The sequence below is a fragment of the Urocitellus parryii genome, chromosome 7 (assembly GCF_045843805.1).
Source record: "Urocitellus parryii isolate mUroPar1 chromosome 7, mUroPar1.hap1, whole genome shotgun sequence".
NCBI lineage: Eukaryota > Metazoa > Chordata > Mammalia > Rodentia > Sciuridae > Urocitellus > Urocitellus parryii.
The window spans coordinates 169,575,072-169,597,734 of NC_135537.1; the positions used below are offsets into that span (position 1 = coordinate 169,575,072).

At 43.4% G+C, this 22,663-nt stretch overlaps 1 protein-coding gene and 3 non-coding genes across 7 annotated transcripts in view; 2 read left to right on the forward strand and 2 right to left on the reverse strand.

The window, feature by feature from the left end:
* The first annotated feature begins 234 nt into the window (after positions 1-234).
* On the forward strand, positions 235-304 carry LOC113192228 (small nucleolar RNA SNORD104). The gene has a single exon (XR_003301989.1). It is a non-coding gene; the product is annotated as a small nucleolar RNA SNORD104 (small nucleolar RNA).
* A 206-nt stretch (positions 305-510) lies between these two features.
* Positions 511-642, forward strand: LOC113192230 (small nucleolar RNA SNORA76). Its single transcript, XR_003301991.1, has one exon. It is a non-coding gene; the product is annotated as a small nucleolar RNA SNORA76 (small nucleolar RNA).
* A 1,221-nt stretch (positions 643-1,863) lies between these two features.
* The window catches only part of Tex2 (testis expressed 2), a 111,475-nt gene continuing 90,675 nt past the window's right edge, over positions 1,864-22,663 (reverse strand). For 2 of the 4 annotated variants that reach the window (XM_026402245.2, XM_026402247.2), the window contains exons 8-12: positions 16,080-16,212; positions 9,883-10,008; positions 7,886-8,095; positions 5,774-5,894; positions 1,864-3,307 (exon numbers count right to left, since the gene is read on the reverse strand). In XM_026402245.2, the coding sequence (XP_026258030.1) occupies positions 3,185-3,307; positions 5,774-5,894; positions 7,886-8,095; positions 9,883-10,008; positions 16,080-16,212 (713 nt within the window). In that variant the 3' untranslated portion in view covers positions 1,864-3,184. The remainder of the gene's footprint in view (positions 3,308-5,773; positions 5,895-7,885; positions 8,096-9,882; positions 10,009-16,079; positions 16,213-22,663) is intronic. The other 2 variants (XM_026402248.2, XM_026402249.2) reach the window with 2 other exon arrangements.
* Trnam-cau (transfer RNA methionine (anticodon CAU)) lies at positions 17,185-17,257 on the reverse strand. Its single transcript has one exon. It is a non-coding gene; the product is annotated as a tRNA-Met (tRNA).

A 22,663-nucleotide genomic window follows, 5' to 3' on the forward strand; every position in this document is an offset into this window, starting at 1 on the left:
TCTGGAGGACCTAGCAAACACAGCCAATCATCAGACAACTTTACATGCACATGGTCAGAGGTGTGTTTTTTCTATTGGTTAATAGCGGTAAAGCCCACCCCACCACTTCCGTTGTGCTCCTTTAAGTAAAAGCCACAGGCGCTTCTCTTCCTTTCGGCGGCAGCAAGGTGAGGTGCGCTCTGTTCTGCTGTGTGGCGAAGCAGACCCGGGACTTGGGTGGGAGGCTTTCAGCCAGCAGTGATGACATTCCAAATAAAGCACGTGTTAGACTGCTGACGCTGGTGATGCGAACTGTAGTCTGAGCCGGCTGTCGCGGCGGTGGGTGAGGAAGGGGGGGCTGGTTCACTCCCTCTGACACACTGCTGTTGTTTTTGCAGGTCTGTCCTTGCGGAGGACGTCGGATTTAATCGTTAATTTCAGCGCTTCCGCACTCCTTAATCTCCAACCTTCTCAATAAAATGATTTGACAACAGCCCTGATGTGTGTGTATGTGTCTGCCTCATTGGCGACGCGTTGCCTTTGAGCCCCTGCTGCGCCTGCGCGTGGCGCCGGGGGTCAGGCTGCAGCGCCAGAGGACGTGCTCGCGCATAACTGGGGCCGCCTGCCTCTCGCTGGCGGCCCTTTTAACCGCGAGCTACATGGCCATGCCCAGGATCAGGTTCAGCGTCGATGCTGCTGGAGGTGGGCAGTTTAGAGGGAGGATTCAGCTGCAGTGTCCTGGGGGATGACGGAGATAGCCATAGGCCCCACTGCCTAGTTTGTGTGAGTGTACCCGTTATTTTCCTCTCCCAAATTGCATACGTTTGTTGCTCCACTAAGTCCCAAGCCCTCAGTATGGGATTAGTGAGATGTGCGGGTTTAGTTGCATGCTGTGGAATGGCAAGAGGGGAGACTGATGTAGATCTTGAGCAATAGGATTTGATGGGAACTGGCTTCGGCCTGGATCTGAGTTTTAATTTCTGGCTAAAGTGTAGCTGTGATATAAAAAAAGCAGGCAAGCGGCTTGACGACTGTGGGCCTAAAATTTTGGGGAAGCTAATTATCCCAAGAAACCCGAGCAACTCGGGTGACTGAAATGCGTTGTACCTAAAAGACCACGCAACCTCACAGTTCTCCAGTTGAAATCTTGCACTTGGCCTAGTGTTGAAGGGCAAATGAGATTGGGTTCTCAAAATGTGAAGTGAGGAAGAATGAGGACCCCGATTAAGATTTGGGGGTCATTGTATTGATTGAGCCACACAAGGTCGCAAAGATGCCACATAATTGTACTGATGCTTTAGGGAAGCAGGTCTGGACCAGTTTTTCCTAAAAAACGTTCCAGTTTACCCGAGTTATTACCAAAAGAAGTCTCCTAACCTTTCAAAAAGTAGTCAGTTCCACCTTTAAGAAAACCCACTGTTATGTTTCTTCAGGAGGAAGCTCAAAATCATTCTGTACAACGAAGGCTTCCTCAATTATAAAGAAAAGCCAATTAGATCTTTTTATATAGTTATCTTCTGACCCTTAAAAGGACTAGTACATTGACCATCCAGTAAATGAAGACTACTATTGCCAGGCAGCGGCCCAAGTACCCAGCATTCTTTATTTATTCTGTTCTTATCTAAACAGGATTTAGTAGAAATAACTTAGATGCTTATCTAGTATTGACATGAGATGTTTATTTTGTGAAAAATGCAAGCTATTGTAAATCCCCACATACTATTTTTAAGTGCAATAGGGTACAGTCCTGTAATCTCTACACAGTAGTGCATCTAGTCCTTTGCCTTTAGTTATTGCACAAAAGTTATAGACCAGTGAAAAAGACATGCGGACTCTGACAGGTAAATCAGCCTACACAATGAGAAATTAGAACAGTACACTGGGTGGAATGGTCAAATAATTTAAGTCAAATGTTTTAATGGTGCAATAATCAAGGGTTCAAATATATTTTTTCAATATATTAATTTCTTTAAAGTCATGTTCAGGCAAGGTGCTGTTTACAAAACCACTATTAGCTTTGTCCACAGATGTAAGTTTTAAAAGTTATCCAAGGTAATTGACATTGGATGCAGCTTTAAACAATAAATTGAATTAAGTTTACTTCTCAAAGCAAATTATACAATTAGCCCCCAAACTTGTAAACTAAACATTATGACACAGATGCACAAAATTAAGTTGGCAACATTAAAGAAAAGTCACATGTCTATTTTGAAACGTAGTGTTTGATGTTGAGCAAATGTTTGGTCTTGACTCTTAAAATAATTATACAGCAGTTCTGTTTGGCCATGAGGAAGGAACTGCCCACAAAACTCCCAGACCAATTAAATTAAAGCATTCAGATTCCTAAATGAAGCTTTCTGGAGCACACAATGCCAGATGAAAGACCGTGGCTCTGGCTTTCTGGCTCCACCCCATCTATACTAGGGAGATACAGTCATTATGTGCACTGTTTGACTTTGTCATGTAAGCTCATGTCTCAGGAAAACAATCAGGATTAGAAGCAAGGTGATTGTACCTCATTGGTAAAGGCTTGGGATGGTTTGCTCTCATGGCTTTGCCTAACGTTCACATAAATCTCGCTGTCTCCACCCCAGCTGAAAGTGTTAGTGTATGTGTTCTATGGCTACTTGCTTCCAAAATGCACAATAATCATGAAAAAAAAAAAAGTTACTATGCCTGTCTCTTTACCAACAATGAAATGGCTCACAAAATTCCACTCCACACAATACCATGTTGACATTCTGGGAGTGTGGAGGGCTGCAATTGTGTACAAAGTGTCGAGTGAAAAAGTTCCATTGTGCATCAGCTGCCTGAGGAAAAGCTTTGGAGGAGTTGAGGAGGCAAGGGGAAGCCTTCCAGTTGAACAGCTTTGCTCTGAATGTGCTTGTTTGCTGCCACAAAAACTGGTAGACTTTTTAAAAAGCCACGATGTGAGTCACTTAACTTCTGGACCCATCATGATGTTTCTTCTGCTCTCCTTTGCCAAATCAAAGCTTTGCAGCAGGCAATCCAAACACCTGTCACCGGATGCGGGGAATGACACCTCACAGTGGAATGGGCACCAGCAGGCAGAGGGCATAAGCAGTCCTTGAAGAGACAATAGCTGTGGCACAAGTAAAGGCCAGGACCACAGCACAGATGGCAGCCACGAACCCCACACCTGGAGCTAGGTCTCATAATACTGGGAACATCTCATCTTCACCCATCACAGCTGGTCAGCAGCCTCCACAGGTGGGTCTTTCAGGAGGCAGGAAGTAGAGCGAGGGTCCATGGCTGAATGCATTATAGGAATATAAACATCATCCATGTTTGGCATGACAAAAACTTTCTGTAGGGAGATATTAAAGAACAGCCATGTGGAATAATGCTTTATTAGGCTGTCCCCCTCTTTTGTTCTGATAATTTTAGGCTTTAGACAAGTTAAAAATATATGTATATGTGAGAAAACTTTACCCACACATTCCAAACCAATTCCTCCACCATGCTTTAGTTTAGAAAAAGCCAAGGAATTACACCAGTGCATGAAGAACCCAGTATGTCAGTCCTGAAGCAGAAACACTGGATAAAATAACAAGCATTCAACAACATTAATTTAGGAGAACTAGATTAACTGCTGACAATATTTCCAAATTATGTCCAGAACACATACTCCAAGTGAATGTATTTTTATTTATTTTGAATGTTATCAACAAAATGTAAGCTAACTTTTTTTTCAAACCCAAACCACACACAAAGCTATCTATAAAAGAAATCCTATTACAGTTAATGCCCAAAGATCTGATTGATTATAATGGTGCTTTGCTTGTTTATAAAATAATTTTATATGTGAATTTTGTCAATGCACTCAATCCTCCATAATTACTCTTACAAAAGCATACACAAAAAACCAAGTGAGGTGCTATGGTAGAGAAAAACAGCTATCCTTCCATTTCCAAACTTGTGTTGAGTGCACCAGCATCCAATCTCTGCCCTCTTTTCCCTCCTCTTGCTCCTTGGAGTCCAATAACCCCTACTAAAAGGGATGACCCACCCACCCAAATTCCCGTGTAGGATCTAGGGATACAAGAGAAAGGAAAAAATTAACAGCATGAGAGTCTTTCTCCAAACTAGGTTCAAAGAACTTTCCCACTTGGTGATAACAGTAAGCTTTTTCAGAAATGGGTTATCAGTTATATTTAATCTCTAACTTAAAAAAATTTTTTTTTAGTTATAGATGAACACGATGCCTTTATTTATTTTTATGTGGTGCCTCACACATACTAGGCAAGCGCTCTGCCACTGAGCCCCAGTCCCAGCCCTCTAACTTTTAAATAACAATATGATTTTGAAAAAATCTTAAAATATCCCATCATGAAAAGGATGTAGGTCTTCTTCAGAATGTAAAATTCATCCCAAAGTAAACAAGTTGTTTGCTAATTCACAAAAAATTGAAAGACAACTATGCTTCAAATATCTGATTAAGGAGCTGGAGGTACAGCTCAGTGGTAGAGCACTTGCTTAGCAGGCACGAAGCCCTGGGTTGATCCACCACAAAACAAAACATCTGATCAAAATGTGGTGAGAATGGCTCATTCCAAGGCCTCAGCTACACTGCATTATGTCTGATGGCAGAATACAGAAAACAGGCGTGGAGAATGCACTCTGGCTGAGCAAACTCCAAGGATGTAGAAGATATCTGGAGGGGGGCCTGATTCCTCTTGGACTCCCAGGGTATTTGGTCCCTAGGACATGGAAGGGTTTCCACAAACGTTCGTTGAACTGAACAAACTGAGCAAGGTATGAATACCACACCAGGGCAGGGAGCGACTTCCCTGAAGGCAGCCAGGTGTTGCCAGCTGGTCAATTCCAAACTTTACGAGGGAGGGACAAAGTCCAGAGGGTCTGGCTTACTGGTACAAGATGTCATCATTTGGCTCTCTGACCCAAATCTAGGTCTCTTCTGAAGACTATTTAGTAATGTTCTGTGAATAAGCCTCAGGGCTTTTGAAACTGTACTTTTTTTTTTTTTTTTTTTTTTTTAGTAGATGGACACAATACCTTTGTTTGTTTATTTTTATGTGGTGCTAAAGATCGAACCCAATGCCTCACATGTGCTAGGCAAGAGCTCTACCACTGAGCTATAGCCCCAGCTCTTGAGACTGTACTTTTGAAAATGGTTATTAATTGCTTTTAAGTAATAAAATAATTTTTGGAAAAATGGTAACAAAATATACTATCATGAAAAGAAAGTAGTCTTTTTCAAAAGGTGAAATTCATCACAAAGTAAACAACTCCTTTGCTAATCCAGAAAGTCCTGAAGGACAACTGTGCTTTAAAGTATTATTGAGGATTGAGTATTACTGAGGATTCAGTGCACTGCAAAAATTCACACATAAAATTATCTTCTAAATGAAGCACTGTTTTATGCCCATGTTTAATCATATGTGTTGTCTCTGGGATGAAGGTCCAAACTAAGTAGTTTGTTTTATTTTATTTTCTCTTTTTTGGTCCCAGGGATTGAACTCAGGAGCACTTAACCACTGAGCCTATCTCCAGTCCTTTTTTTTTTTTTTTTTTGAGCAAAGTTGTTTAGGGCCTTGCTAAATTGCAGACTCTGGCCTTGAATTGTGATCCTCCTGCCTCAGCCTTCGGAGCTGTTGGGATTATAGACACGTGTTGACATGTCCAATAGGTCCATGGTTTTCACTGGATTCTCAAAAGAGGATACCTGCCCCAGAAGAAGTGAGTTCAGGACCTCTGTTCTACCCAGAACTTTCATACTTGGAGTGAAACACAGATAACACTGTGGGTTTACCTGAAACTCTTGCTCTAGTTTCTTCTCTATCCAGTCTGTCACATGAACTAAAGTCACTTCTCTCTCTCCAAGTTTTGGCCTAGCTTTCAGCTCCACATAGGGCGGCTTCCGGAAACCATACCTTTTTGAAGAAAACAAGTAATAACCACATTTAGAAGCAGAGAAAAGAAGTAGACAAGCACTAATGGCAAGCACTCCTCATTCACATGGGACTTTATTACTACTTGAAGTGCTCTCTTATTCTGAGAATCCCTTCTAAAGCCAATTCAGCACAGCAAGAGTGAATTGTGAGTTGCCTGTGTCCTCTGGACAGGGCTATGATGGATTTAGATCAGTTTTGATGCAATGGGAAAGCCAGGAAGCATAAGTCCATGATCTGGGAATTCTTTTGTGGTTTTTGTTTTCCCCTCAAATAGTAATTTGTTAAATTTTCATAAAATAAGATAATGTATATTACAAAAGCTAAAACATAAGGGTGTAAACTGGAACTTGAAAGACATAGCCTTTCTTTGAATGTCATCTCCAAGAAAGGACCATTGAGAGGAGTGGGGTCAATTTTCCTCACATCTTCCTAAGCATGCGTAGACAGAGGACATTCTATAACCTGCTTCTTCTCCCCACACTCCACACTGTGTATTTTATGGCCCCCTGGGAAGCAGACTGGCACTCAGAACTGTTAGCAAAGTAGACAAGACACTGTGTGCTATCATACTACCTAAGGATATTAATCTGTCATGAACCAGTGACTTAGAAATACAATGTCAAATTGCTACAAACATTTCTAAGTGCTCTCCCTATCTTTACTTATCTCTGCGGTTCCACAGCAGAGAGTTCAGCACTGGAGCAGTGATGGGCAACACTAGCTGAGAGGCCTTTATTTTGTCCCTTACTGAGAAGTGCCATTTATAATTGCTAAATCTAAAAGGCTGGCAGTAAGGAGAAGAAATATTTTACCAACTCATTGTTTAAAAAAAAATATTTCTAAATGATAAGATTATGGGCTTTTATTTTTTGTCTTTTCATCATACTCATTTTTCAATCTCTCTCTATTTAACCATCATATGACTTTCAGAAAATAAAATCTAAAAAGGTGTTAAGTTATCCTGGGAAACACCAGTGTTATCATTCCTCCTCTGATTATTTCTACAGAGCCTCCTGGATACAATGGATATGCACAGCATGCTGGTTTCCCTCTGGGATGGATCACAGTTATAGTTTTACCAAGAGTGTAGTTTATGATACAATGCAGTTCCTTCTGCAATTACTGTATATACTATACCTACTGTATAGGATTTAGATTGCCAAAATTTTTAAAAAACTTTTATTTATTTTTATGTGGTGCTGAGGCTCGAACCCAGCACTTCACATGTGCTAGGTGAGCGCTCTACCTCTGAGTCACAACCCCAGCACAGATAGCCAATTTTAAAACTGAGATTCACAGAGAGATGCTGGACTTATGAAAAATTTATTTCAATGATTCTCAACCTTGGGTTAATCACTGCAACTCCCCCAAAGCCTGACGTATGGGCCAGGCATATCTGTATTTTCAGCAAGTTCTCATGTAATTCTAACCTGCAGGTGGAGATGAGAACCAACTTCTTGGACAGACCTCCTACCACAAGCACCAAGTACACGTGCTCCAGCCTCCTGGATGTCAAGATCTAACTCAGGATTCTCTCTAACCACCTGGACTTTACTTGGATGTGTAATTCCCACCCCATCAAGAAGCTGTGAGAATTAATCAAGTGGTACAGTCAGAAAATACAGGACAGAGAATACCAGTTTGCTACAAAGGGCAGCTGTTATCACTGGTAGAGGAGTAATCTTTAGGGTGGAGGAGGATTGAGAATAAAAACAGCTCATCCCATAAAATTCAAGCATTCACCTTAACTTTTTCTGACATGTGAAGATGGATCCTTAAATGTGAATTAACCATTCACAAAAGAAAGTGCGATCAAATTTACAACGAATATTGGGGTTCCATGAAAATAGTGGGAAAAAGCTCCTGTCCATGGTACTTGCCCTAATCCCAAAGTTAAGCAGGCTGGGTGGGATGTTTATGGTCATGCAACAAAAGGAATCACTTGCTGTCTTTAAGGACCCTCCCCGTACCATATTCGGTCGGTTGGGGGTGGTGGAATGTTGACCGCCAGGGTTCCTCGACATTCTTGTACTTCAACAGTTAGCAGCAAGGGGGTATTGGAGACTTCTTCAATCTTCTTTTTAATGAACTCTGTCTCTGTTGCTTTTTGGAAATATTTTGACTTGGTGATTTTATCAACAAACCTCATAATCTTACTCGTTCGATGACCTCCAACGTATCTTCAGACAAGGAACAAAACAGGATGTTAGTATAGGCTTTGCTCTTTCACAAACAAAACCTCATGGCTCTGTGTTCACCTTACTTGACAGCAGTTTCTCAACCATGGCACTCCTGATTTTCTGGACTAGGTAATTCTGGGTTGAGAGGGGTCCGTCCTGTGTACTGTTGAATTTTTAGTTGTCCCTGGCCCCACCTATTTCAATGGCAACAGCAGACTCCCCACTCATGACAATCAAAAATGACCCCATGATGGGAGTCAAATCTCCCTCAGATGAGAATTAAGAGCACCTGACTTGACAATGGAGAGAGTTGGACAAAGTCCTCAATTTGGAAAAGCCACCCCCGCCTCTTATTGCTGTTCAAGTTGCTGAATACAAGTTCATGTCTTCTTAAGTGAAATCCCACCATCTCCAAACAGTAAACGGCAAACCAGGCTGCACCAATAGGGATACAAAACAGTGACTCCCTGCCTGTCTTTGGGAGGTGTCATATAAACTCTAAGGTGCAAGTACTTTTCAAAGGGCTTGGAACTTCTTAAAGGAAAATGCTACATCAAACTGACAAGCTAGAAGATCAAGAAAATAAGCTTCTATGTCAGGCCATATCTACCTAAAACGCCCTGAAAAGAGGGGATATTTGTTTTAAAAATCCTCCACAGCTCCAGGGCATCAGGAATACTATGTGTAAAGGGAAAAGTCTTTTTCTTTCTTTCCTTTTTTTTTTTTTCTTTTTTGCAGTGCTGGGCATCAAATCTAGGGCCTGTGCAGCTGGCCAAGCCCTCTATCACTGAACTGCACCCCCAGCCCCAATCATTCTTAAGAAGATCAATCAGTTACATTTAAAATAATGCACACAAACTTTTTAGCTACAGCTTCTCAAAGGTTCTCTATTCATCTTCTCTAGGATTTTAAAAGTAAATAGGTAGATATTTTCTTTTTCCTCTTTTTTCTTTCAGTATTGGGTATTGAACTGAACCCAAGGCCTCATTCATGCAAGCAAAGCACTGTACCACTGAGCTATATCAGCCCTTTTTCAAACTTTATTTTGAGACAGGGTCTCTTTAAGTTGTTCAGGCAGATCTTGAACTTGCCATCCTGCTGCTTCAGCATTCCAAGTAGCTTGGGATTACAAGTGTGTGCCACCCACCCAGCTAAATCAATATTTTTATACAAAAGTTTCTGAATCATCTGACTTCTCAGTAATCTTAAGTTTCTTCAGCTCCCTTTTAATAATTCAAAGATCCTTATAGAGAGGCTGTTTAAGCACTCTGATAATTCTGCTATCCAAGTAACAGGCAAAGAGAGCCCCTAAATGAAGTTCATAATCTGGAAGAACAGCTAAGTCATTCATATTTTAAAAATACACCCAAGATATCATCTGAATGGTTTCAGCTTTGTAGGGACTAGTGGGTCCCTACAGGGCAGCCAGTGGGTCCAGCTTCAGGAGAGGGAGGTTCTCTTCTCTCCACTGGGCACCAGGGGGAGGTGGTGTGCAGGGTAGGCCCCTCTGAAGATCCAGGGAGGGCTCTGCACAGTGAGCATGCAGTTCACCTTCTCTTGCTGTGGGGAGCCATGGTATCAGTACCCTCTTAAGAAAGAAAAGCTATACAAGTCTTTTCTCTCTGTGACTTGGAATTTAAACAAGCCACTGACACTGGCTATTAATGCAAAAAATCACTCAACTCACTGTTAAGGAGGAAAAGATTATGGAGGAAAGAGGGGGAAAAGGTTTACTCTCAACTTGCCACCCTGACCCCTGGAGTCTCCAGAAGCCCTTATCCACTTACCCCTCAGCCCCTGGGAGGAGCTGTTTGTCTCCCCCACTGGGATCTGGTGCATCATCTTCATCAGAGGAGCCAGCACTAGAGGATTCCTCATCACTGTCGGCTAGACAGTAAGCCCTGGGCCTGCAACTGAATAGGGGACAGTCAGCAGTACAGCTGGCCCACTGCTCTCAGAGCACTTGTATGCATGTCCGCGCATGCCCAGACACACACACACACACACACACACACACACACACACACACACACACAGGCTCAACCACAGGGGATCAAGATGGCACCTCTATTACACACTGTCATTGTCTCCAACCAACCAAGAAAGAGGCCCAATCCAAGAGTGCAAGGATTGACCTGCTTCCCCAGGAGACTCCAGCACCAAGTCCCCTAACAGGATTGAAGAGGACTTGGGCCCAGAAGAGTTTGCTTTTGAGCATGCGTCAGGGCAGGTGGTGATTTTGTCAGTAATGCAGCAGGAGCCAAGTGGGAGGGTAAATGGAAAGTATGGATGGTTGCAGGAGTGAGGTGACAGCTAATGCTGGTAACAGGACCACCTCTCACTGATGATGAGGACATGCGGGCAAGTCCCTTGCCTCTGGCTGAGTCAATAACTGTAGTGCTTCCTGTTTTCATTACCTCCCAAATTAGTTTTGACCCAAGACTCCTTCCTAGTGAAACTACATATCTATCTTACTCCCCCCCACCACCTGCCCCATCTCTTGAGGGTCACAGAAAAAGTCAACAACCACAAGGTGTAAGTCTCAAGGGACTTGAGGAAGCAAGTGACATGAGAACCCAGGGACTTTCATGGAGAAGTACAAGTTTAAAGATCATTCCTTTTACTAAAATAACAGAAAGCCTCACCAGAGAACAACAACCCTCATTAATTTCTCTGGGTTGGAAACTCCAGTTTCCAGAGGCATCAGCTTACTGGATCAGCAGCAGAGGTGAGAGACCAAGGCTCCCTGCTGAGGGATACTGGGGGCTTCCTAGCTGACCTTCAGCTCCACCAAGGCAGCTCTCCCTTCCTGGACTGTGGCTTTGCCACAAACAGTACTGACAGGGACCTGTCTCTGAGGCTCAGGGACTAAATCAGGATAAAATGGATGAGGGAGAGAGTTCTTCTGAACAGAATTAGGCAACCAAATGTTCACTAAGCAGAGGTTGGGCCTTAAATTGTTGATAAGGACAAAAGTATCGAGATAGGGTAGTTTTACAGGAGAGATAGGCCCTGTCTTCCTGCAGCTGCAGGTCTTTGGTTTTCCTCTGACACTGTTCTTGGGCCACCAGAAGCCCACCAGGGCAGTCATCTCCTGATCATTGAGGACATGGGCAGAGTGCACATGCTGTTGTGGCCATGAAGGGCCAGCAGTACCCCAGCATCATGTACGGGAGGGCAGGACTGAAGTCGCCACATCTGAAACAGGAGCCCGGCTGTAAGAGGATCCCAAGAATGTCCTCTCTGGAAGGACATGAGGATCTTGCTCAACCCCAGCTCTGAAATGTTAGAGCCAGCCCTAGAGCCAGCAAGCTGGACTTCCACAGCAAAGGGGAACTCTGTCTGCAGAACAAAGGCCCCTCATCCCATCCCCCAGCAGCACCTGATTGCCTTTCTCCCTCCTTCCATCACAAGCCTGGCTAGTTCAGGAAGGGTTTCTGGGCACTGGTTGTTCACAGAGCCATTTCAGAGAACTGTGGTTAGCAGCCCTCACGGAGATCTTTCGTATCCAACGTACAGCACAAAACATTCACAAGAGAGCCTAACCCCTGTGTCTTGAGATGAGGACAGTCAGAGATATAAACTGCCAACCCACACACAGCTACCCTACCTCTCCATTAGAAGACAGGTGGCTGTGCTCTTTGGCTCTCAGGCCTTGCTCTGTTTTGACAGGACAGGGTCTGCTCCCCATCCACACAGCACAAAGGGCTGCCTGCAGGACCTAAGATCAGAGGGAGATCTGCTGAGCCACTCCCTTGTGTTCCCATCTGTGTGTGTCATTTGGCAGCTCCAGACCCTGGGCAGAAGATGCCAAAGGCTAAGCCTGCAGTGAGCTCTCAGGTTCCCTAACTAATCCTCTGTAGTACAGAGAACAAGACAAATTTTGTGGTCTGAAGTGAGAAATTTAGATAATGCTATATCAGTTAAAGCAGATCAGAAGATGTGAAATTCTGATTTTGACCAAGTGGTACCTTTAAGGTCTGCACTGGGAGCTGTATTATGCAATACCAATACTTCCAATAAGTACTGAGCCACATGTGTGGCTCAATGTTTGGCTGATATTTGTTTATAACTGAACATGCATTTTATGATCTTGACCTCATGATGCCAGCAATAACTTCAGAGAAAGACACACTGCACATCCTCATAGAAGATGTGTTTGAAGGTAATGGGCCTAATGGCTTTAAATACACATCAGAATTCCATATGAATGTGCTGCCCTCTCAGAGAGCCACCTGAACAGGCTTGTTCCAGTCATGTGGCCTCTGCTGCACATCTTTTTGGAATGTGTTTGGGGTCAGGCACAAGAAAAAGTGATTGTTTTTATCACCAATGCTTTGCCTTGAATGAAAAAAATTTTTTTTTCTTGGTCTCAATCACCATGACCTCTGACAAAGACTAGTTATGTCTATACCATCTACAAAGCAAGATGACTTGCTATCCCTCAGGATGGTTAAAGAATGTCAGATTCCTGAGGCAATTCTAAAATGCAGCTTAAGAAATGCTCTAAGTGAAGAGACCGTAATTAGATTCTACAGCCCTATAAGAGACCACATTTATAAAAAATGTATTAATTTTCTTTAACTTAAAGGAAATCAGTCCCATGCCTCTGCTGCAGACACACATGAGTACATAGTCATCAACAAGACCAAGTCACAGTGGAAACTGCGAGTTCTTGGCTCCCAGAAGGTCAGGGGTCTGGGGGTCGAGGGATGGTGAAACAGACCAGTAACCCAATATGGAGGTCAGAGGGGGTCGCCCTGTGAGAACTTGCACACTGGCCCAAGCTGCAGTAGTGAGGAAGGAACAGGCCAATACCTTACATGCAAAATGCTTTCCTTTGATCCACATGGGTCCTCTTTAGGTCCTTTCCTAAGGTTTAGTCTGCTCAGCTCACTACCTGAATTCCTTTTTTATTTGTTCATTTGTTTTTTGCAGGATTGGGGAGCAAACCCAGGGCCTTAATGTGTTAGGCAAATGCTCTATCAGTGAACTATATACTCCCAGCTCTTGGATTCCATTTCCAATACTTACTGATGTTAACTATAATGTGTGACAAAAAAGCTATCTAGGAAAGGCAAAACCTAGAAGAAAAATGTCTATGAATACACAGTGGGCACACATTTCAAAGGGAAGGGACTTCACTGGAACAAAATAACACAGATTTAAATTTCTCCATCTTGCCCTCAGACGCCACAGGTAACAGACTTCCTGCCAGGAAGAGACTTCTTCCAGGTGGAGTAGCATCTCCTCAGAGACTCCCCAAAGTATAATCATTTGCACACTTGAATGGGCACTGAAAAAAGCAAGATAAAGCTTAGGCCCTGCCAGAGCCAGACACCGGGAACAAACCCCTGTGTTGAGTGTGGCCCTGGACAGGTGATCACAGGCTGAAGGGAGGCCTGGGGGAGAGGGCCACTACTGGCCCATCCCACAGTCTGCTCTTTGGAGGTTTAATATTAAGGAGAGTGTCAGTAGCAAAGATCACATGCCTCATAAAAGCTACTACATGTGCTGCCTTCTGTCTCTCCTCTGCCACTTAGCCTCAACGTGATCCCAACTGCTCATGACTGAAGAAGTGAAGAAGTGGATTCTAGAATCACTTCTGGGATTAGGTTCTTAACCACAGATGGGTTTTTAGAGGCTCCACGAACTTTGAGTCAAATGATGCCTGTGGAGGCATCTTCTAAAAGAAGACTCCAGAGTGCTCAGGATCCCCAAGGGGTTCTTTTTGCAAAAAAATGATTAAGGGTCCATTTTCCTAGGTCTTTTCCTTCCCAGATGAAGTGCTTTTAGATTGTATACTTTGCTTTTTTTGAGGGGAAGAGAATATTGGGGCTTAAGCCTAGGGCACTTTACCACTGAGGTATATTCCCAGTTCTTTTTATTTTTTGCTTTGAGACAGTCTCACTAAGTTGCTGAAGCTCGCCTCAAATTTGCAATATGTGTGCTACCACACCCAGTTTTGCTTTTAAGAATAAATGGCAGGCAATTACACATCAATATATAATTTAACATCCTCACGGGAAGAAGCAAAACATTTTATGCCAAACTCTTCTAGGAAAAACTGGTACTTTAGAAGTATATTAAAAATTAAATTTGATACCACCACATTCCTAAAGCCGAGGGTTTTCTCACTCAGTCTGGAGACCATGGCTTGCTTAGGAATATGTGCACTCTCTGATCAGTCACAGTTTGTGAGCCACATAAATGGCAGTGAATGTGGAATGCCTAAGTGACCAGGACCAGGGACCTGGCCTTATTGGCAACCTGATGCCCAAGAACCCCTTTCCAGTGGAGAATTTGAACCTCTGTGCCGGCACAGAGCTGTTTTCAGAAAGGGCTCCCTGCATAAATCCTTCTGACTGAAACTTGTGTCACTGCTACCATTTAGTAGACCTCTTTTCTTCCCCTCCTCCATTTTTTGGGGGTGGTGCTGGGGATGGAACCTAGGGCCTCATGCTTGATAGGCAAATGATCTACCAATGAGCTACAATGAGCTACACCCCAGCCCTGGAGACCTCATTTTCAAGACTGTTTCTGCAACTCTGCCGTCACAAGGCTGGATGGTGCTAAGCTGTGCATGGGGACAGGCGTGGGGCAATGGACAAGAAGTGGTGAGGGCTAGCTCAGGACCCCAGCAGTTCTAACTGGGGAAGTCTGTGAGATTTTACCTGTTAGCAAAGCTTTGCCTCTATTCCCAACCCCAGTCCTTATAGGACCTGGACTATGCCTTCACGTCTAGGAACACAATGAAAAGATAGGCCTCTTCATGCCTTCACATGGGACCAAACAAGACTCAGCACTTACAGGGTATGAATGCCACAGGGAGAGTTGATAAGTACCACTCACCAGAAAATACAAATCCACAGATTGCCGAATCCAAATACATTTTAACAAATAGCAGAAAATGAAAGGAAAATAGTAGATATAAGTTAGATTGCATACAGCAGGTGAAATTCTCCAATTATTAAAACAGGAATATTTTATTAAGTAACTTACATAAATCAGGATAATCAAAGCAAAAGAATAATCCTGCAGGTATAACCCAGCTCCCCCAGTCTGCCATTATCACATGAAGCATGAATGAGAGCAGTAGGTCAGTATTGTAGCTAAGCAAAAATCCTACAGCCTGGGTCTTGCATTTAGCTTCTGTGAAGGTGGCCCCTTATGTTATTTCCCTGTTATTGTACTGTTTAGTCCATGTAAAGGAACTACAGAACAAGAAATACATTTTTAATTTGATAAAAACAATGATATCACTTAAACATGTAATCAGAGCAGCCACTTTCAAGGTGTGTGGGAATGATGAAAGTTCTAGCTTATTTCCTGTACGCATTAAAGCAAAAATTTAAAAATATTAGGTTCCCTTAAGTATCTCACAAATTTGAAATATTTTTAAATCAGACACCTCTGGAAACAGATACACTGTTTACAAAGAGAAGAATTTACTAAGCAAATTCATACTGTATTATTTTAGGAAAATGTTTCTCAGAACATTTGCAGAGTACCCTCTCAGCTTAAAAAAAAAAAAAAATCAACCTCTCTATAAATAATTCTGACTTGGTGATTAAAGCAATATCTCCCCAAGGGACCTTAGCCTACTCCACACAGCACTGTCTATGGCTGTGAACTGAAAGAGCTTTTGAAGAGATGATTTGATTTGCAGAGTGCTTTGTCACTCTAACGAGTCTACCCTGCTTGTCAGTGGTGCTTTCTGGGGTAATCAAGACTATGACACAGCCCCGTGACTGTGACCCTCACAGTGTTGAGGCAGAAGATACTGTCATGGCTAAGCAGGGGATAAGAACTCATAGTCCCTGGGAAAAGCTTGGAAATTATCCCCAAATTGCTCTGTGGCCCACTTACACTGAAGTGTGTTTGCCATCCAGAGGCTCCCACACCTCAAACCTGCTTCACAGAGGCTGCAGGAAGAGGCTGGTCCCCCAGGGTTGGGTTAGTAAGTTCATATATAGCCCCTTACCCTTCTTTGCCAATTTCTCCAACCTTCAGGGCTTCAACAAGAGGCTCTTTACCTAGTTTGGTCAAATTCATTTTGGTCTCGAGAGTCATCAGAAAGGACCCATTGTAGGACATTTCCAAGTCAATCCAGAGTCCTGGAGAAATAGTGAAAAAACAGGAGGTTTTATTCCCTCCCCTCAAAAACATGACTATAAATGACAGTATAAAAACTTATATTTTCGGGCTGGAGATGTGGCTCAGCGTTAGCGCGCTCGCCTGGCATGCGTGCGGCCCGGGTTCGATCCTCAGCACCACATACCAACAAAAATGTTGTGTCCGCCGAGAACTAAAAAAAATAAATAAATATTAAAAATTCTCTCTTTCTCTCTCTCCCCTCTTTCACTCTCTCTTAAAAAAAAAAAAAAAAAAAACTTATATTTTCAAGTATCCAAGTCAGCATCACACTAGCAAGAAGAGGGCTGTGAGAGCACTCTACGATCGATCAATGCGTGGGAGAAAAGAAGGAAATGGTCTGGGCACTTGGCAAGCAGCCAGCACTGCCCCCATCACGATGGTCAAGTGAACTCAGCGCACACATCAGCACTGGAAGGACCCCATCCTCTGGCTTCTCCTCACAGGAGGAAATGGCTTGATGCAGGCAGAGTCAGATGGGTTGCTGATGGGCTGCTGGTTATAAGGCAGAAGGGAGGGGCAGAGACTTCCCCATGAGCCAGGCTGTCTCCAAGAGACCCAGAAGAGAATACTGTCTTTCCTAAAGTTCCTAGGGTTGGAGTGCAGAAAAACGGGTCAGATTTAATTGGGTACAAAGTGTGGGAACAAAAACGTTTTCCCCCCCATCTTTCTTTTTTTAGTATTTATTTATTTTCTTTTAGAAGTAGTTGGATACTATACCTTTTTTATTTTCTTTTTATTTATTTATTTATTTATTTATTTTTTGAGAGAGAGAGAACTTTTAATATTTTATTTTTTAGTTTTTGGTGGACACAACATCTTTGTTTGTATGTAGTGTTGAGGATCGAACCCAGGCCGCACGCATGCCAGGCGAGCACGCTACCACTTGAGCCACATCCCCAGCCCCCCTTTATTTTTTTTATTTTTAATTTTTTTGGTGGTACTGGGGATTGAACCCAGGGCCTTGTGCATATGAGGCAAGCACTCTACCAACTGAGCTATATCCCCAGCCCCTATTTTGTTTATTTATTTTGATGTGGTGCTGAGGATCGAACCCAGGGCCTCGAACGTGCTGGACAAGCAACCTACCATGGAGCCACAACCCCAGCCCTCCTCATCTTTCTTTTTAATTTGTTCTAATTAGTTATACATTTCGACTCATTGTACACAAAAATGGAGCTCAATTCACTACAGTTTGTGACAAAAACTTTTTGAACCTCTTTCTGGAAATTGCCTCATAATGGAAACATAAGGATTACCTTTCAATTCTCACAATTATCCAGGTAAAGTTAGGTAACCACTTTGTTTCTGAGTTTAAAGATCTATTTAAAGATGCTATCACCATAAACCCAAATCTAAGAGACTTTTAGCTTGTGGATTCCACTGGAATGGCTACTGACTAGTGTCTGAAATGTAGGCAGGTAAGGCAGGTAAGGTGGGGCACGCTCTGATTTTTCAGAATCAGTTGCTCCGTGATACCTCATGAACTTCCAATCAAAATGCAATCTTTCAAGTGGGTGTTTAAATGTTAATAAACATTTACAGATTCCCATAAGACAAATGACAACATCTAAAAGGAAGCAGGAAATTAATCTAAAACCACTGTTCACACACAGCAGCATTTTCAAGCAATTACAGTAAATGACCCCTCCCCTACATGGCCACCCCTCAAGACAAAAGCACTACTTAACCCAAGAAGCACTAATGGTGTAATTCCTCACTAAAGGCAGAATAATTTCCATTTTGTGTTCAACAAATTCTCTTTGTCATAATTGAAGGTGATTATTTTCCATGAATGACCTGGTTTAATTAAGTGACATGCAGATCAACTGTGACTATAGCAACACTCACAAAACTGCCCTCTTGCTTACATTAAGCAGCTAAAGAACATTAACTAGATTGCTCTTCAAAATACTATTACTGGAAATAAAGGGCACATCTGCTTCAATAAAGATACTCACTCATTAGTCACTTCCAATAGAAAGGGGAGTAGGGAAAAGAGGCTAGTGTTAATTTAAACTCAATAGAAAAAGAATATCAAAAATGAAGACATTCATTATTGTGTAATATCTCTATTTTAAACTTGAGAATTAACAGATTCAAACTACCTGTTATATTCAAACATAACCACTTTTAGAAATCCTAGTCAGGCTTCTGATAAATACTAACAGCATGAATTGCCTTTGAAAGTTGTCACATTAAAGTCACCAGAGTTTAAAAAAAAAATTTCCAAAATGGAAGGCTTTTGTTTGTCTGTGCTTAACATGAGGGATATGGACACAGGCTCAATAAATTGCTGGCTCAGGCCCGAGGCACTGGAATATGAGCTGGGTCCCCTGGGGTGTGATCCAGCCCCACTGCCAAGAGCTGAAGCAGGTAAGGCCCAGGGAACACCATGGAGCCCAGCCACATGGACTAGGGCTTGGGTTTCATGACCTCTATGCATCAGTTTCCTCAACCACAGAGGGAGACCACATTGCCTCTTCAGGGGAGGGCTGTGGACAGCAGCTCCTGGCACCTCCTGGCTTCCCTTTCTCTACTATGGCCAGCCCACTCTTACTGCTTGCTCTGGCCTCGCCTATTGCTGCTCCCAGGAAAGAGGCTGCACTGGGCAACCAGAAATCTGACATTGCAGGACACGGCCTGGACATCTGACCAATCCTGTGAAAGGGAGGGATTGGGTTTTTATAGTGCTGGATACGTCTCAGGAGGCCTTCAGTCCTGGCACCCAGTGAAAATAGTCAAGAATGAATTGAGAATATTTAAAAGTAGATGTGAACAGCAAATAAATATTTCAACAAATTAATATGATGTGACTGCAATGAAATGAGGATAAGGAAACTATGTTAGCATTAGAGGGCAAAGAAGAACTTCCTTCCATGACAATGACTGAGCAGGCTACAAGTGCCTGGAGGACTGGGAAGCACTTAAGACTTTCGCAACTCTGAGTCCAGACCAACTGGCCAGGAAGCCCGAGCCTTGCAAGAATGAAAGAAGAAATGAGGTTACCAGGAAGGCTGTCTCCCCTGGGGGACGTATAAATGTAGCCACAGTATGAAGACGGGGACATATACTGCTCCAAGAGACAATCTTAACTTAATGCAGCTACTCTGGATGAATGTAGTTACAGGTCTTTCTCATTTGTGCTCTTGACAGATGTTACTCTGCAGTGAGGTGTTCCGTTTAAAATGCTGCTTTCTCTAATCACCTGCTCTGGGGAGTGCTCAGGACAAAAGCCAAAGTTGAAGAACAGGACAAATTTTGATGCTTTAAGCAGAAGTTAGAGTTGGCCCTAAAAGATACTCAGGAAAGGGGGCTAAAGGGTGCTCATGAGAGGCCCTCAGGAGATGGTGAGTCCCAATTATCAGTGAGCCCCTATAAAGTTGGCACTTTGTTTGGCAACATATGATACACAACTGACAGTGAATGACAAGCTTTAGTCAGTCTTCCTGTGAGGATCTGCCAGGTTGTTCCACTCTCTAGCTTCATGGGGGTAGGAGCAGTCACCACCACCAGGACCACTGCTCAGAGGGACTGCAGCAGAAACAATAGCTCATTCCACCCAAAGTGCTTACCAAGTTCTTACTGCAGGACTTTAAAGCTAAAAATACAAGGGTGGACCCTGCCCTTAGGAAATACATACTTGATCAAGAATAAAGATGGGGGGGCTGGGATTGTGGCTCAGCGGTAGAATGCTCACCTAGCACGTGCAAGGACCTGGGTTTGATCCTCAGCACCACATAAAAATAAAATAAAGATATTGTGTCCAACTACAACTAAAAAAATAAATATTAAAAAAAAAAGAATAAAGATGGGGTTGGCCACCTGGTGCAGCTCAGATCACAGTTTCCAAGAGACAATAAGCATGCCTGGTTGCATATCCCCAGAGACAAGAAGAGCCACAACCCGAACAGATATTCTTCTGCTCTCTCTGGGGGTTTCTAGTGAACAAATCCCATGGCTTCAGTAACTTTCCTACCATGGCCATGTAAATGTGGTAGTCTTACACAACTGACAGTGAATGACAAGCTTTACTCAGTCTTCCTGTGAAGTAGCAGCTTCCTGTGAAGTAGCAGCTCCCTGTCTTACTGCTACTGAAGGCCTTGACTGTTCTCTCTGGGACAGGCTTAATGGGACACCTGCTGCTGGGAACAAAACTCCTTAAAATAGAATATCAAATCATATATTATCACTGCCAGATGCTGGAGTTTCTAAGCTCTTAGAATGTACATGATTATTCTGTTCTAACAGACCTCAGAAAACTTAGCAATCCCTTAAACTTGGTTGTCTTTTTTTAAAAAATATTTTTTAGTTGTCAATGGACCTTTTTTTTTAAATTTATCGGAACCTAGTGCCTCACCCAGCTAGGTGAGTGCTCTACCACTGAGCCACACCCCCAGTCCACATTTGGTTGTCTTCTATGACATCATTTTTATCTTTCTCTCCTATAACTGCTTTGATAGGGAGCTCCACCTCTTCAAGGTTGACAAAGCCACAAATCAGAGTCCTCTCTTCCCCACTCCACCCAAGTTCCCTTTCGGGTATTTTGTCCCATTTCCATACAATCCTTTTTTTCCTTTCTCTAACATCATCTGGTCAGGTGAGTGCCACTCCCACCAGCTGAGCTCTACGACCTGGCCCTGCCTTAGCTCTCAGGCTCAGGGCAGCCTCAATCCGAAGCTGCTTCCCTAGTGTCTGCTTTTGAAGGGGGTGTAGCAGGATGACGACTCTGGCACATTTTCTGCCATATTAACTTCAGTTCTGGGACTGGATAAAGGACCTGAGCAAGGCAAGGTCCAGAACAGGACTGTAGGTGGAGGGTGCCTACAGTCAGGACAGGAGGCATCTCTGGAGACAGACAAGGACACCCATCACTCTGGGTTTTTTTGTTTTGTTTTTGTTTTGCAGTACTAGGCACTGAACCCAGGGCCCTGCACGTACTAGGCAAGTGCTCTACCACTGAGGTATACTCCCAGCCCCAGCACTCTGTTTTTGGGGGACACTCAGTGACACTCTGCAACCTTAAATATGTAAAGTGAATGTCCATGAATCAACTCCACCTCTGAGGGGTCACAGTACACATCGATGGTTTGTTTATTCTGACTTGTTGATACACCTGTGGGTGCTGCTCTGCTACTTGTTGATACACCTGTGGGTGCTGGTCCTAGGCCCAGAAGATGAAATCTGACTGACAGAAAAGGGTCCCCACACACCCCTTCAGGAAGCTTTACTAACAATAAAGCTTGGAGGCGGTGGTAGCAGCTGACCCCAGTGGCTTATTACGTATTGCGCACTCTCTGAGCACTTTCCATGCACCATCTCATCTTCATCGCAACCAAGTGAGGTAGACTTCGTGCCACCAGCATGGCAGGATAAGGAAACCGAGTTAAGGGATGGTTAGTAGTTTCTGGGCGGTCTTGCTGCCAGATGGTGACAATGTAGGAGCAGGGCTCAAACTCACAGTGCCTGGCTCCTGAGAGCCTCTGGCCAGGGCCTGGAGGCTGTGAAGCACTCAGAGGCAAGGTTGCTGAAGGCCCCTGGTGAATCATCCTCTGGGCTCTGGCTGTATGGAAAATGGCAGGGCTGGCCAGGGTGACTCTGGTTGACCTTTCAAGTTCAGATCATTCATCTTCCCCATTCTTCGAGAGTTTTTAAAAAGAGCTACACATTCTACATTAACTTTTTTATTGATAAGAGAATACATAAAAAAATATACACAAAAAACTAACCCTGGCTTATCACTGAATGATGGGATTTTCCTTTTTACTTTTCTGGATATTTCATTTCCCTCATGAATATTTATTGGATGAATGAGAACCACTGCTCTAACAGTTAATAACATGATTGGAAAGAGTTGGCTGAGAGATGGTCTAGTGGGCCCCAAAGGGAAGACCCCAGACAATAGCTAACGCTTATAATAGCAGCCAGGGTGTGGATGAGAGGATCAGGGAAACCCAATCTGAGGAGGGAGGGGTAACACAGGCTCCTTGGCTTTGCTGTGTGGCCTAAGAGGAGAAAGGAGGCCCAAAAGCAGCCCACAGGTAGAGGGCTTAGTTTCAGGGTACATGTGGAAAAGAGATGAAGCAGGAGGGCAGTGCCAGTTTCCAAGGACAGATCTTGCTCATCTTCCAGTCACTTGCCATTGATGGGAAGAAAGGATGCCCTGGGAAGGAGGGTCATTTATCTTATTCACTGCCTTCACTGGTGGTGTGTCCTGGAACTCAAACTGGGCAGCACATCATTCAGAGGAAGTACAGACTGCTCCTTTTAGAGGCAGGGCCACAAAAGCTGAGAATGGCATTTTTATTTTTGTTTATGTAGCAGGACCTGATGGCTTGGAGCTGTAGGGTCAACTGGACATCACAGTAACACACATCCTGAACTCTCCAACAGCAAAGCATGGAAGGCAGCAAT